At 40.4% G+C, this 16,071-nt stretch overlaps 2 protein-coding genes across 2 annotated transcripts; one reads left to right on the forward strand and one right to left on the reverse strand.

Moving 5' to 3' along the window:
* Window positions 1–3,051: 3,051 nt before the first annotated feature.
* On the reverse strand, window positions 3,052–10,671 carry sh3gl3b (SH3-domain GRB2-like 3b). Its single transcript, XM_088079510.1, has 9 exons — window positions 10,501–10,671; window positions 9,604–9,672; window positions 9,426–9,498; window positions 8,435–8,578; window positions 7,654–7,787; window positions 6,739–6,897; window positions 6,191–6,294; window positions 5,077–5,189; window positions 3,052–4,668 (listed from the first exon to the last, which is right to left on the reverse strand). The coding sequence occupies exons 1-9, from the start codon at window positions 10,543–10,545 to the stop codon at window positions 4,457–4,459; spliced, it is 1,053 nt and encodes a 350-aa protein (XP_087935636.1). The 5' UTR covers window positions 10,546–10,671; the 3' UTR covers window positions 3,052–4,456.
* An 870-nt stretch (window positions 10,672–11,541) lies between these two features.
* commd9 (COMM domain containing 9) lies at window positions 11,542–15,916 on the forward strand. Its single transcript, XM_088079513.1, has 6 exons — window positions 11,542–11,675; window positions 12,735–12,851; window positions 14,044–14,183; window positions 14,643–14,677; window positions 15,035–15,138; window positions 15,368–15,916. The coding sequence occupies exons 1-6, from the start codon at window positions 11,571–11,573 to the stop codon at window positions 15,503–15,505; spliced, it is 639 nt and encodes a 212-aa protein (XP_087935639.1). The 5' UTR covers window positions 11,542–11,570; the 3' UTR covers window positions 15,506–15,916.
* The last annotated feature ends 155 nt before the right edge of the window (window positions 15,917–16,071 follow it).

Here is a 16,071-nt window from a genome sequence, read left to right on the forward strand (position 1 = left end):
GCTACAACAACAACAACCAACAATACTCAATACTTCTACTACTACTACAACAACAACCAACAATACTACCACTACTACTATTACAACAACAACAACAACCAACAATACTCAATACTACTACTACTACTACTACAACAACCAACAATACTCAATACTACTACTACTACTACTACTACTACTACTACAACAACCAACAATACTATTACTACTACTACTACTACTACAACAACAACCAACAATACTCAATACTACTACAACAACAACCAACAATAATACTACTACTATTACTACGACTACTACTGCTACAACAACAACCAACAATACTCAATACTACTACTACTACTACTACTACAACAACAACCACAACCTATACTACTACTACTACTAGTACTACTACTACAACAACCACCACCAATACTACTACTACAACAACAACCAATACTACTATTACTACAACCACCACCAATACTACTACTACTACTACGAATAATAATAATAAATACAACTACAAATGAAGTAGTAGGTATATAAGTGCTATTTTACAACCAAATTAAACCAAAGCACCATTTTCTATTTATTTACATTAATTCCTATTAAAGAAAAGGAAAAGCATAAAAAAGGATAAAAAAAAAAGTAAAAAAAGTATTAATATTATATATTAAGTGGAAAGTTGTTGCACTCAAATCCTTTAACCGAAGGAACTGTAGCAGTACTGCAAAATAAAAGTACTTTGTGACAGGTGAGAGTACTCCGTCGATCCAGAACATAGAAGACAATGAATACTTTTACTTTTATTCTGCTCTGTGGAAACAGAGTTTAAAGTCAAACCACAAGTTATTTCCCTTTATTACATTTCGTGACTGAAAAAAAGAATCGTATTTTAAAATCTTATTTTTAACAGCCGCTTTCTCAAAAATAAATCAACAAATAAAATTACACGCTCTGTCCGTCAGTTCTCAGTACTTACAGAAAAATAAGAGTAAAAATAAATAAATAAAAAGTCACACATAGCAACTCACCGTTAATCCGAAAAACATCCGGTATGAATCCTAAAATCATCCGGTATGAATCCTAAAATCATCCGGTATGAATCCTAAAATCATCCGGTATGAATCCTAAAATCATCCGGTATGAATGAGAGTAAAACAAACAAAATAAAAGAAGTCACATCTGTGAGAATCACCAAGGAAAGAAAATCAGAAACTCCGACCTGAAATCGTTTATTACTCTGACAAACTGCACATTTACGGCAGAAATACACTCGAGTGATTCTCCTCTCTGTACAGCAAATGTGTGTGTGTGTGTGTGTGTGTGTGTGCGTGCGTGTGAGTGTGTGCGTGTGCATGTGCATGTGTGTGTGTGTTTGTTATTATTAAAGGATGTGAAGGGAAATGATAATGTGAAAATCACACAGGTGCAATAACAAACAAAACAAACAGTGCACACGCCTGCACACGTCTCCACGCCACACCAGTTTAACCCTTTGAAACCAAATTGCTGTAATTGCTTTTGAAAACACGGCGGGAAAACGATGAGCAACTTGGCAAGGGGGGGGGGCAAACAAACAACCCCCCAAAAAAACTGAAAGAAATCTGTTCCTAGATATTGTGATTATATATTGAAATATATATTGAAAAAAACACACACATGCCAATTTGCTGAGGTTTCAGAGGGTTAATGAGGTAAATGTTTTGATCCTGTTTGGATCATTTCGACTTGACGAAGATCCAGTCGGGATCAAAACATTTTCATCATTAACCCTTTGAAAACTGGAGCCACATCACTTTTCTTGTGCTGCTTTCAGACGCCTTTCACAATATTTAACCCTTTGACCTCAGAGAAAATTGGTGCGATTTCTTTCAAAAACATGGAGAAAAAGGCAATGAGCAACTTGATAAGAAATGTTCCACAAATTTAGAAAATTATTTTGAAAAAGCTGGAGAAAAATTATACCTATAATGATCAGAATTACATGTTTAAAAATTATTATAATTTTTAAAGCTCTTGTCATTTCCTTGTGTGTTTTCATAACTTTCTTTTTTCACTTATTTTTTGTTTGTTGTTTTTGTTTTTTTTACTAATTTTCTTAGAAACTTTTTACTAAGTTCTTTCTTTAAGTTTTGGGTCGTTTGCTCTTTTGTTGCTCGTCGCCTTCTTCCCATGTTTTTGAAATCAATCGAGCCATTTTGCTCCGGCTTTTAAAGGGTTAAACTTGCATGGCCTGAGTGTGCAGGCGAATCAGATAATTATGTGACAGAACTTGCACTTAACCCTTTAAACACATGCAGGTTTATCATCACTGCCAAACTAACTTAAAGCAGAGAAAAATATTTTTAAAATACATTAAAAATCACTTTCATTCATCCTCTCTATGCGGTGCGCTGCTTGGACCATTTTTTGCACATTTCTGCACAAAACTACAAATTCTAAAAACTAAAAGCCCAAAATTGCACAGCTCTTTCATTTTTAATTCAGGTATATTGTACATATTGTTACAGGGCTTACACACACACACACACACACACACACATATATACACATATATATTTATTGTTATTTACTTTTAATGCACCAACTCCAAAGTAAAATCCCTGCATGTGAAAGCGTCCTCAGCAGTAAACCCGACTCATCTGTCCGTCGGTGTTTTGATCAAACGTTCGTCTGTCGCCCTGAATGACAGAAAAAAAGTGAACTCAGACTGCTGGTTTCTATCTGACATTAAACTACACTAAATACTACTGCTTCATCTGTAAACACACACACACACACACACACAGATAATTATATTATAACACACACGGTGAGCTGCAGCCGTCTGTATTAACTATACAAACCATTTATATTAAAGGGACAGTACAACATTTCGGGAGTCAGATGAAAAAACAGATTTTTTTCGTTTCATCTGTTTTATTTATTTTAATTTTTTCAGTTGTTATTTTTTTACTAATATATTTTGATATTTATGATATTATTACTTATCTTAAATATTTTCCTAATATTTGACTTATAGAGTGTCTTACCATCATTTTAGGATATTTTAGCAGATTTTCCTTTAAGTGGGATTTGGGTTTTTTTTTTTTTTAATATTACAAGTTTTCCATTTTTGGTGGCCGGACACTGGTGGTGTGAACGTGCACGGATCACTCTAATGACTCTGAGACACACAAACGTCCGGGCCTCTAAATGTTTCCTAACCTGAGTGTCATAAAGCTTCGGATAAAGTGCAGACACCTTACAGTAACTTCAAGTTCATGCAGAAAGTGACCCCCCCCCCCGCACGCACATGCACCCGCCCACCCACACACACACACACACACACACACACACACTCTGTGCATGCTTCAGATCCATCCACTCCTCACGAAAAGTTCTGAATCAGCTGCTCTGTTGATCATCTGTTGATCAACAGCAGAAAATTTCCCACAAATTGCAAGAAATGAGTAAAATGCATTTCTTTATTTTTCCGTCTCTTCGTGTTCTTTGTTTTGTTCGTATGTCTGTGTCTGTTTGTCCAGGCTCTTTAAATATATTCATTATATTCATCTAATTAATATATATATCGGTCATTACTTGTTTGCTTTTTACGTTCACATTTTTTAAACTACTAATTTCTTGCACATTTTGGAGTAATTTCTTGTGCAGCGAGCAGCAGCGGCAGCAGCTTTGTGCAGGAAACGAGGGTGAAAGTGTTAAAGGGAAACTCTGACTTTGGTCTAAAAAAGTGTTTTTCCTGACTGAGCTTCTCTCTCCTCTTCGGTTCATTTGTCCTTCCAGCAGGAATCTGGATTCGTGTTTAATCGTCCAAAAGCTCCACAAATGAAAACAGTTTGTGCGTCATTGCAAACGTGACGTTATTCAGTTTAAAGAAGAAGCCTTCACGTTTACACGTTTCTCAAATTAAATGTGAATTAATTAACTTTTCTTTTGTCTTTGAAAAATGAACTCGTGTGTCACATTTTCGAAGAAACAAACGGTCCGAATGTTCGCCCTGATCGGAGCCTCTGACGCTGTGAAAGAAATCACTGTTATTATTCATTATTACGTGCAGCAGAACTTTCACACGTGAAAGAAAGCTGTGAAATATTTGAGGTTTGAAAATGATGAAAAGACGCTTCATGTGACAAAATCAGATTTTTTCTGAAAACCTGGATGTGTCTCTGTCAGCAGTATTTGGTTTGACCGTTCTGGGTCACCGTAGAAACGTGGCGGTGCAACATGGCGATCTCCGTCGATATAAACGCCTCATTCAGAGGAATCAAAAACACGAGCGTTCTGACTGTCAGCTGATTCGACACTAAAGAAAACACTCGGGAGCGTTGGGCGTGACGCGGCGTCAGACAGGAAACAGTATGGCCGCTCTTCCTCCCAGCGACGCGGATGAGTCGCCCGCTGAGCCGCGCGTGAAAAAAAGTGCAAATAAGAAGCAGAAAAGTTGCATCATCTCATCAGATCGTTGTCATGGTAATGGCAGAGGCACCAGCACGTCCACGTAGCTGACGGGGAGGAGTCCTGAGCGACCGCCCAGCGCGCCCTCGTACCAGTTGGCGTCGACCCGACCAGTGAGGACGATGACGTCGCCCTCGCTGAAGCTCAGCTCGCCATCGTGGCTCCGCTGGAAGGAATACAGCGCCCGGCAACAGGGACGGTCCACCACCAGCTGACTGTCCCCTGGAGGATAGACAGACAGAGACAGACAGAAACAGACAGAAACAGAGAGACATACGCAGAGACATACAGGGAGACAGACAGAGACACACAGAGACAGACAGACAGACAGACAGACAGAAAGACAGAGACAGGGAGACAGACATTAATAAAGGTTGTCTTAGGTTGTTTTAGGACATTTCTAAGATTTAAGGACATTTCTAAGATTTAAGGACATTTCTAAGACTTTAGGACATTTCTAAGATTTAAGGACATTTCTAAGACTTTAGGACATTTCTAAGATTTAAGGACATTTCTAAGACTTTAGGACATTTCTAAGATTTAAGGACATTTGTAAGACTTTGGGACATTTCAGAGATTTCACTTTTTTTGTTTTCATTCCAGAGAAACGTGAAAACGTGGCGTCTGAACCTGCTGTGACGGACGGCTGGTAAAATCCCACGATGCTGCCGCCGTGTTCGCTCCTCACTCGGATCTTTTTGGGTCTGAAGCGTCGCTCCGGTTTGTTGCTGGCTGCCGTCAGCCTGCAGACACACACAGACAAAAAACACACACTCAGAGAAAAACACACACACACACAGACAAAAAACACACACTCAGAAAAAAACACACACTCAGAGAAAAACACACACACACACAGACAAAAAACACACACTCAGAGAAAAACACACACACACACAGACAAAAAACACACACTCAGAAAAAAACACACACTCAGAAAAAAACACACACTCAGAGAAAAACACACACACACACAGACAAAAAACACACACTCAGAGAAAAACACACACACACACAGACAAAAAACACACACTCAGAGAAAAACACACACACACACAGACAAAAAACACACACTCAGAAAAAAACACACACTCAGAGAAAAACACACACACACACAGACAAAAAACACACACTCAGAGAAAAACACAGAGAGGCTGCACCAGCTCTCTCTCTGTCTCTCTCTGTCTGTCTCTGTCTCTCTCTGTCCCTCTCTCTGTCTCTCTGTTGCTGTCTCTGTCTATATATATATAAATATATATATATATATATATATATATATATATATATATATATATATATTTAAATTGTTTGTGTCCTCCACCCTGTTGTCTCTCATCGTTGACCTGTTGACCAGCCTGCACCGTGAGACCTGACGGCGCTGTGGACTGAAAGACAAAGTCGAGGATGAGTTACTGATGCTGACTGATCCGCTCTTATTGTCTCTGCCGGTGTGTCCCCCAGTGTCTCTGAATGTCCGCTAAATAACGGATGATACAAGGATTGTTTTCATATAATTTAAAATATTGCTCTTATTTTATCCTAATTTTGTTATTTTTCAACTATTGTCACTGTTGTTATTAATAATAGCAATATTATTATTGTATTCTCTTTTTTCATTAATTATTATTATTTTTTAATCTTTGTATTTTTCGGGTCACTTTGAAGGGTTTGTGAGGAAGTCGCTTCGTTCTCGCTCTCACACGAGCTCCTCCTGCGCGAGTGCTGCTGTTGATTTCGGGCTCACCTGGCCTGCAGGTTGCCGTGGAGACCCAGCAGGATGCGGTGGGCGTTGCGGTGAAAGTCCAGCAGAGCGGCGACCAGAGCGGCCAGACGGGCCAGCTGATCCACCTGCAGGAGGAGACATCAACATCTGAGCCACTGATACTCAACTCACAGCTCAAGGGCCAAATCTGGCCCCTGATAACATTTTCTAATGTACAATAAAAATAAAGTGATGGACTCTGTAAATAGTTTTTGTCCTTTTAGTCTCCATAAGGTGTCAGAGACATAAAACAGCATCAACATAGAGCTTGTTGATCAAAAAAAGAGTCAGAGGAGGATCCCCCACACCCCCGACAGAGGACACAGCTGAGACACTGATGTCCTAAAATACTAGAAATGTCGTCAAATCCTAGAAATTTCCTAAAATCCTGGAAACGCCCTAAAATCTGAGAAATGTTTTAAAATCTTAGAAACATGTCTGGGGCCCCTGTCCCCCCGTCTCCTGAGTATCTGGTCTCAGCTGAGGACCGGACGTGTCCTCCCGCTCTCGCTGTGTCTCGTCAGACTCACGTCGCTCTGCAGCAGGACGAACATGCTCCTCTCTGCCAGCTCTTTGGACGTGATGAACTTGTCCCAGGCCTGCTGGATGTCCTCTGCTGGGACTTTCCCTCTGCGTCTCCGCTTGTAGTCAAAGTCCAGCCGCCGCCCGTTAAGCTTCTTCAGCTGGAACTGAGGAACCAATCAGAGCAGAGATCAGAAACAGGGGATGCAGTTACTGAGGACGTGGACACAAGTCTTCACTCGGACTCTGAGGAAATTTTGGTTTCAGACACGATGTTAACAGGTCGTCCATTTGTCCATCCTGGGCTCCTACACATTGTCCTTTGTTCCTTTTATTGCCAAAAATAGTAAGAACCAAACAAAACAATCGCCAAAACTTTTTAAAGTAAACATGCCTTCCAACCCGGTGTTCTTGAGCAAAAAATCTCCCTAAACTTTAAGTTTTCTAATAAAAAAAAAGAGGCAAAAATTGAAAAATGAAATGACCTGCCAGATGACCTCAACGTCAAATGGCAGTGATGGTGATGAGGTGATGATGGTGATGATGATGATGATGGTGATGATGGTGATGATGATGGTGATGATGATGGTGATGGTGATGATGGTGATGATGATGATGATGATGATGATGATGATGATGATGATGATGGTGATGATGATGATGATGATGGCGATGATGATGATGATGGTGATGATGATGATGATGGTGATGATGATGATGATGATGATGATGATGATGATGATGATGGTGATGATGATGATGATGATGATGATGATGATGGTGATGATGATGATGGACGTTGAGGTCAAATATGTGACCTGACAGAATTACGTTTTCCTGCGTGATGTTGATCTGTGAGCCTCTTTGGGTCTGACAGAAGAACAGCAGCATCAGTTTAAGGACCGGCGTGCGCCTCCTCTCACCTTGATCTCCTTCAGCTCCGTGTTGTGGAGCTCCTGCAGCGGATCCGTGAAAGAGCGTTTGACGGCGACGTCCAGAGCGTCCCGTGCCTGAGCGACCTGCTGCAGAGCTTCACCCACACCGCACAGAGCACCGCCTGCACGGGACGTTAAGAGAGAAAAACAGAAAATGACCTGAAACAAATATATAAATAATAAGAATAAATCCTAATTTTAAATATATGAGTATATATATGAGTTATAATTATTAACATAGTTTCCTTAAAAATATAAAACAGCAAAAGCAGCAGAATTATAAATACTAGAAAATATAAATACTTATATACATTTTTTAAAACATGTAGAAATTATACATTATATATATTTATGTATACACACATTTTTGTTCTGTGACATAATTTTAAATATATAATTCTAATAATTACAGTTTTCTGGATATTTTTTCACAAATTAAAAAAAAAAGATAATACTCCTCTTTGAATTTTTTTTCTAATTCTTTGTCTGTCTTTCTTTTTTTTAACACGTCTCACATTTTGTGGGACATTTCTTGCTTGTTGGTCTTCACCTTTTCACCCGCGTGTTTGAAAGCCATCCGTCACTGTGTTCACGTGTCAAAGGCATATTTGGTTTATGAACGCAGAAGAAGCTAACTGATGTTTCGTGCAGATTTCCAAGATGTTTAAAGGGGTTAAAACTTGTCTTTTTTTCTCTCTGTCTCTACATTTCTACTGTCACATCTCCATCCGACTGTTGCCATGGAAACAGTGTTGAAGCGACACGGTACCGAATTCAGAGGTGTTTCCGAGCTCCTGGCTGTAGTGCAACATGCAGTCTCCCAGCATGCCCTCTGTCTGCGGGTACCCCACCGTCCTGCCCTGTCCTCGGATCCTGGACACGGTGTTGAGCATGCTCAGTTTGGCTCTGTCCGCTGTCACGACACAAACACACTGACGTCACGGAGATACACGCCACCGTCATACTGCAGTGACATCATCAGTCCCCAATGTTTCAGAAATTATCATGTATATATTCTTACTTAAATATGTATATATATATATATATATATGTGTGTGTGTGTGTGTGTGGTTAGTACCTGGTGTGGTTGTGGTTATTACCTGGTGTGATTGTGTGTATTACCTGGTGTGGTTGTGGTTATTACCTGGTGTGATTGTGTGTATTACCTGGTGTGGTTGTGGTTATTACCTGGTGTGATTGTGTGTATTACCTGGTGTGGTTGTGGTTATTACCTGGTGTGATTGTGTGTATTACCTGGTGTGGTTGTGGTTATTACCTGGTGTGATTGTGTGTATTACCTGGTGTGGTTGTGGTTATTACCTGGTGTGATTGTGTGTATTACCTGGTGTGGTTGTGGTTATTACCTGGTGTGATTGTGTGTATTACCTGGTGTGGTTGTGGTTATTACCTGGTGTGGTTGTGGTTATTACCTGGTGTGATTGTGTGTATTACCTGGTGTGGTTGTGGTTATTACCTGGTGTGATTGTGTGTATTACCTGGTGTGGTTGTGGTTATTACCTGGTGTGATTGTGTGTATTACCTGGTGTGGTTGTGGTTATTACCTGGTGTGATTGTGTGTATTACCTGGTGTGGTTGTGGTTATTACCTGGTGTGATTGTGTGTATTACCTGGTGTGGTTGTGGTTATTACCTGGTGTGATTGTGTGTATTACCTGGTGTGGTTGTGGTTATTACCTGGTGTGATTGTGTGTATTACCTGGTGTGGTTGTGGTTATTACCTGGTGTGGTTGTGGTTATTACCTGGGTTTGGTTGGAGGAACTCTGTGGTTTTGGACAGCAGCTCCAGCAGCAGACAGTGGAGGACTTCAACACTCTGGCAGACAGACAGAGACAGAGATGGACAGGGACATGCAGTGGTCACTGTAGTCAGGTGGACGTGTGTCTCTCTGTCTCTCTGAATGTTGGGCTACAGTTTTACCTTCTCCATCTTCAGGAAGTCTTCGTCCATCTTTGTTCCTTCAGCTCCCATCAGACGCTCGTTCAGCAGCTGCAGGAACAACAGGAAGTAACATTAGTTCTAGTACAGTGATACTCAACATGTGGCCCCAGGGACAAATCTGGCTCCTGACAGGGTTCCTGGTGGCCCCCAACCATTTTTTAATATACACTAAAAATAAAGTGATTGACTCTGTGAATAGTGTTTGTCCTTTTAGTCTCCATAAGGTGTCAGAGACATAAAACAGCATCAAAATAGAGCTTGTTGATCAAGAAAAGAGCCAGAGGAGGATCCCCCACACCCCCGACAGAGGACACAGCTGAGACACTGATGTCCTAAAATACTCAAAAATGTCAAAAAATATTAGAAATGTCCTCATATGCTCGAAATGTCCTGAAAAACAACCATCAACATTTAAAAAAAAAACAAAAACAATAGATTTTTTAAAAAAGAAATTCTTCCCGGAGGTCTGGGCTGAGCCCCCAGCATCCTCAAGTCCCAGAAACGGCCCTGCTGGTTCCAGTTTGAGTGTCCAGCAGCAGCTCGGTGTCTGTCCTGAAGCAGCTGCTGGTGATGCTGGTAGTGATTGATCATGTAATCATTAGTTATCAATAATCAGTAACCAACAGCCTGCACTGTCAACACCGACAGGATCAGGCTGAAGAGAACAGGCTCACTGACGGAAAAACACACATTTAAAAAACACCAATCACTAAAGGCTGACTGACAGTGAACTGATCGATAGTGAACTGATCGATAGTGAACTGATTGATGGTGACGCGCAGCGGCAGCAGCAGGCCCTGTGTCGCAGTAAAACCGCACACATATTAACCCCATCGGTCCGGTCTAACCCGGCGCGGCCCGCTTTGTCCCGGTTACCTGGCTGGCTTTGTGGAGCTGCTTCTTCATCCCGGACACCGACATGATGACCGGCGGACCGGACACACGCAGCGGCCGGCCGAGGATCACCGGAGAGGCCGCCGTGTACCGACTAGCTCCATCCCGTCCGAGAGCCTCCGTCCCCCGCAGAGACTCACCGCACCGAGCCGCTCCGCCCCCGCCCCCCGGCCCCCCCAGGCTGCTGGAGACACCGCTCATCATTCACATGATATAATAATAAATGCATGGTTTATTACAGAATATTGACATGTATAGTGATTTTTTTTAACAATGTAAATATTATGTATATGAGTTACATTTAATTAATAGTAGGTTTTTAAAAATGTATCGCTGGGTTTATTTTTAGTCCATTCAAAAGTATTTTTATCTTTATTATATAATTTCTTGTTATAATAACAAGAGCAATAATAATAATTGTCATTATTATTACTATTTCTTTAGATATATTGTTGGATTTATTTGTATTTAATTCAACTGTATGTTCGGCCTTATAGTAAGAGGATATATTGTAATAATAATACTAATAATAATAACAATTATTATTATTATTATTATTATTATTATCATTATTTCTTTAGATATATTGTTGGGTTTATTTGAATATATTAAAAGCATATTTACCTTTATTGTAAAAGGCTTTAGTCATAATAATAATAATAACAACAACATAATAATAACGATAATGAAAAAAAAAATTTTTATAATTAGCCTTTAGTTTTGAGTGAGATTTGTATTATTGTATATGGTTTTTAAAGGGTATTTGTAAAAATATATATATATATATAAATATTAAATACATCATAATTTATACTTTTATTTACATGAACTGTCTGTCACTCACATCAGTCTTGAGAATTTATTAGTGAAGTATAATTATTATTAAAATATTTTGTAAGGATGTATATACTGTATGCTACACTATTTTACTGCTGTATTGTTTTGACTTTGAACAGTATATATTTTTATTTATTGTTGTTTTCTGCGACACTAAAAATTTAATCTGGTCTGACTTTAATGGCATGGCGTTCCTTAATAGTACTTCATTTCCCATGAGCAGCAGCGTCCTCTGTCTGTCACGTGACTGCCCGTCACATGCCAACATGGCTGCCGCGGTGTCCAGCGAACATTTCGACGCTCTGCAGCTTCTCCTGAAGGTTTTCCTCCTTTTATTAAACTCTGCGCGCCGAAGATCAAACCGCTGCTGCTGATTATGAATATGAAATATGAATAAAAGGCTGAAATGAGCCTGTGAGCTTCAGGGCGGCTCAGCGCCTAAAAACAGCGTCTGAACTTTAAACCGTCAAACAGAATTTATCACATTTTCCTATTATTTTGTCACTTCTGATCGTTTTTATTATAGTAATTTAACTGTCTGTAATTTATTGTGTTTGTTGTGGCTTTATTTTGTGTTATTGAATTTTTGTGGGGACGCAAATATCAGCGGATATTTTTACTTTGGTAAAGTACTAATACCACACTGCGGAAATACTCCACTACAAGTACAACTGCATCCAAAGTGTTCTGTCTGATATTTGAGGATTATTATAATGATTAATATTAATATTATTTATGGAGAAGTTTTTATTCCAGATTGAAGCTCAAACAAAACTGCAGCTGACCACAAAAATAAACCTCATCCATAAAAAACACATTATTTTAGCTTTTTGAAAATAGTTTTCCAAATCAACTAATTTTTGCAATTTGCAGGATATTTTTTGACAAGTTGCTTACAGACTTTTTCCAACCAGTTTTGGGGCTTAAAAGGTTAAAGTGCTCATGACAGGCGTCAGAGCACAGCGAGAAAAACTCAAAACTGACGTTGATTCAGGTTCAGAGATTTCAGCTTGTGCTCATTTTAACTCCTTAATATAAATAATAAAAACATTTGAATTATTAATATTACAAATACAAATTAAACGTAACATAAACGATTTCAGATACTTTTTAACGGCTGCAGATTTCCCAGAATCCTCAGACCCACAAACATCCCAAAAAAGCAGAAAACTTTCACACCTGAGAAGCTGCACGAGCCGAGCGGCGCGGCGACGGCTTTCTGCTGCTGCTGTTCATGTTGTTGTTGTTGTTCATGTTGTTGTTGTTCATGTTGTTGTTGTTGTTCATGTTGTTGTTGTTGTTCATGTTGTTGTTGTTCATGTTGTTGTTGTTGTTCATGTTGTTGTTGTTCATGTTGTTGTTGTTGTTGTTGTGTTCAGGCGCCGTCTAAAGACGCGGTGAGGGACGTTTGTGTTCAGAGTCACAGAGGGCCGAGTCGCCGGCTCACAGAGAGCACAGCAGCAACCCTGAATGTCCCTCCAGCCCAGGCGGCACAGGTAACACACACACACGGACACACACGGACACACACACACACACACACAGACACGGACACAGACACACACACGGACACACACGGACACACATGGACACAGACACACACACACACAGACACAAACACACACACACACACACACACACGGACACAGACACACACACGGACACACACACAAATCCTGGAAATGTGTTGTGTGTAATAACTGAAATGACATTAACACATTAACATGTGAACAGCGTGTGTGTCCACGCGTGAACAAACGGAGGCGCAGATAACTTTAAATTAGGGATGCACGATAATTATCGGCCTGATAATGGGACTTATGATGTCATACCGATAATTCCGATAATAACGTTTTTGGCCGATAAATATAACCCATAATAGTTATCATAAACTGCGTTGACTTGTCCCGTGTTGCCATGGTTTCGCTCCTCCAGTACCACACACACTGCACGATGCTGCTGCTAGATCAGTCCACGACATGCCATCAGTCAGCAGCAGAGATTAACCCTTTGTTTCTTTCTCTCTTTTAACTCTTTCCCCGCCACTGAGCAGGTTTTCCGTCAGTCTGGGTTTTCTCTGTAGTGTAGGGGACACTGTTACGATGTTACATAATAAAACAGCATTTCCACGTCCAAAAACCAACGAACAAGACGATCTAAGGTCCCAGGGTGACGGAGGAGAGGACTAACGTGCCAACTTTAGCGCTATTTAGCGGCTTTTCGGAGCCTCTCAGCGGCTGTTTTAAAAAAACGCAACAGGAGGTTTGATCGGCAAGTTTCCTTTCAAAAAGTTTGGCAATTTTTATAGATAAATTAAAAAACAAGACAACCTTTTTCTCTTTTCTGTCTTTAATACATATATGTTTGAACAGAGTTTGAATCTTGTCTGAAAAACATCGGCCAGATGGGGTGAGGAAAAAATTGGGGTCATTGAAAAGTTTGGAAAAGTTTTGAAAAGTTCCCTGAGGATGCGTGGGAACCCTGTGATGTCACTTTGCAGCGAGAAGAAAAACTCTGAGGATGAAATCTGAGTAAAAGTAAATGATGATTCACCTGTGTGTGTGTGTGTGTGTGTGTGTGTGTGTGTGTGTGTGTGTGTGTGTGTGCGTGCGTGTGTGTGCGTGTGTGCCTGTGTGTTAATGCGTGTGCGTGTGTGTTTTTGCGCGCGTGCGTGTGCGTGACCTGCAGCTGCTCGGCTCTCTGCACGCTCTGTCTCATCACGTCCTCTTCTACAACCTGAGCTCTCCGGATCAGATCCTGCAGCTTTTCCCGGACTCGTTCCACAGCAGCCTGAAGAACCTCATCACCAAGATCCTGCTGGAGAACAGGTGAGAACCGGCAGAACCTCACAGAGGAACACACACAGCTGAAATACAAACAACCGGAAACCAAAAACATCACTGGAGTTTTTTTAATGTTCTCCAAATACATCCAAAGAGTTTTTTGGGGCCTGTGAAAGGCGTCAGGATGAGCTAAATAACTAAATAATAAAATACAATAAAAACCGATGTTGACTCACGTTTAGAGATTTTTGAGGTCGTGCTCATTTTAACTCGTTAATATAAATATTTAAAAACATTTCAATTATTAATAGTTTACTTTTTTATTTAATTTAACTTTTTAAAAATTCTTTCATAATTAATAACGTATTTTATCACTGTTTATTGGAACTGACTCAGACTTTTGAACTAAAGTGTTATTGATTATTCCTCTTCCTATTGGCTGTCTGAATATGATGCAAGAACAGGATGTGATGACATCACACGTCTTCTTCTGGTGTTTTTCAGTCCGACGTGGAGGACAGAAGCTCTCAGCCGTCAGAGTGAGTCCACGTCCATCGACTGACCCACAAACCCTCCACGGGCTCTGCTCAGGGGCCACTCCTGCAGATTAACAGGGGCCAGGGGCCAATCAGAGCAATCAACAAGCTCTATTTTAATGCAGTTTTATGTCTCTGACACCTTATGGAGACTAAAAGGACAAAAACTATTCACAGAGTCCATCACTTTAGTTTTATTGTACATTAGAAAATGGTTGGGAGACAACCAGGGGCCCTTCAGGGGCCACATTTGGCCTGCGGGCCGTCAATTGAATATCAGTGCAGTAGAGTGTGTGTTCTGCTCTAAACTGTGTGTGTGTGTGTGTGTGTGCATGTGCGTGCATGTGTGTGTTTGTGTAGTCTCTCTCCCTCAGCTGAAGGAGTTGGACTGGAGGGTGGACATGGTGACCGGCTCAGAGTCTCTCAGCCGGATGTCCGTCCCCACCTGCCTGGTTCAGCTGAAGGTGTGTACCAGGAGGTCACGGGTTCTCAGCCCGGACGATTATTGGGGCCGATATTTTTTTAAAAGCTAACGAGGCGCTTTTGGAAGGAAAATAGATAATTCTGCAGATTTATTTTGAAAGAGCCTAAGTAGCTGCATGTCTGCTGTCACTTCCTGTCTCTGCTGCGTGTGTGTGCGTGCGCGCGGTTTCTGTAACTCAACCAGTGTTTGTGTGTCTGACCTGCGCTCAGATGGAGGACTCGTGTCCGGCGGCAGGCGGGGAGTCGGTTTCCGCGGTGACGGTGGAGCTGAGCCGGGAGTCTCTGGACACCATACTGGACGGACTGGGACGCATCAGAGACCAGCTGTCTGTGGTCGCTGGGAAATAAAGACTCGCAGCCGATTGGCTGGTTAACAGTGACATCACCGCTCAGAGTGAGCGGACAGTCTTAGTGAAAGATCGTGATTTCATTCCTCATTTTCATGATCTGTGTTTTGTTTTGTTTTTCCTGGAAATTTTATTTTCGAGCTGAAAGATCTGTCGCTCGATTCACAGAAATGTTAATAATCTGATTCATCTTCTCAAAATATTTCTCAGTTCAAACTGTAAAAAACGTTGTTTTTTTCTTCAGATCAGTAAAGAAAGAATCTGTTTATTTTTCATCATGTTGACATCATTGTTGAATCATTAATAAAAAGATGAATGAAGTATAAAATATTAAAATAACCACAGTCAGACTGCAGGTATTTACTCATTTATTCTGCTTTTCCTGAAAATAAATGTGTCTTAGTAAAACTAACAGTGAGAATTAATTTTTTTTTTTAATGTTGACATTTTTTCCTTTAAATGTTTGGTGAGTGAAAAAATTAAGACAATTTTTCTTTTAGTTAAAACATTTGGCAATTCTTATCCCTCAAAGTTTTTGGTTATTTTTTAAAGACTTTTGGCAATTTC

This window comes from Plectropomus leopardus, chromosome 7 (genome assembly GCF_026936395.1).
Source record: "Plectropomus leopardus strain MGB_pleo_1.0 chromosome 7, ASM2693639v1, whole genome shotgun sequence".
In the NCBI taxonomy this organism is placed as follows: domain Eukaryota; kingdom Metazoa; phylum Chordata; class Actinopteri; order Perciformes; family Serranidae; genus Plectropomus; species Plectropomus leopardus.

What these genes read in the sequence shown, in the direction of transcription:
- sh3gl3b (XM_088079510.1), bottom strand. Translation starts at nt 10,545, where the DNA reads ATGTCGGTGTCCGGGATGAAGAAGCAGCTCCACAAAGCCAGCCAG. An exon ending in ACTTCCTGAAGATGGAGAAG is followed by an intron (nt 9,499 to 9,603) that starts GTAAAACTGTAG and finishes TCTGTCTGCCAG; the next exon opens with AGTGTTGAAGTCCTCCACTG. An exon ending in CGGAAACACCTCTGAATTCG is followed by an intron (nt 7,788 to 8,434) that starts GTACCGTGTCGC and finishes CGTCCCGTGCAG; the next exon opens with GCGGTGCTCTGTGCGGTGTG.
- commd9 (XM_088079513.1), top strand. Translation starts at nt 11,571, where the DNA reads ATGAGCAGCAGCGTCCTCTGTCTGTCACGTGACTGCCCGTCACATGCC. An exon ending in AAGATCCTGCTGGAGAACAG is followed by an intron (nt 14,184 to 14,642) that starts GTGAGAACCGGC and finishes GGTGTTTTTCAG; the next exon opens with TCCGACGTGGAGGACAGAAG. An exon ending in CCTGCCTGGTTCAGCTGAAG is followed by an intron (nt 15,139 to 15,367) that starts GTGTGTACCAGG and finishes ACCTGCGCTCAG; the next exon opens with ATGGAGGACTCGTGTCCGGC.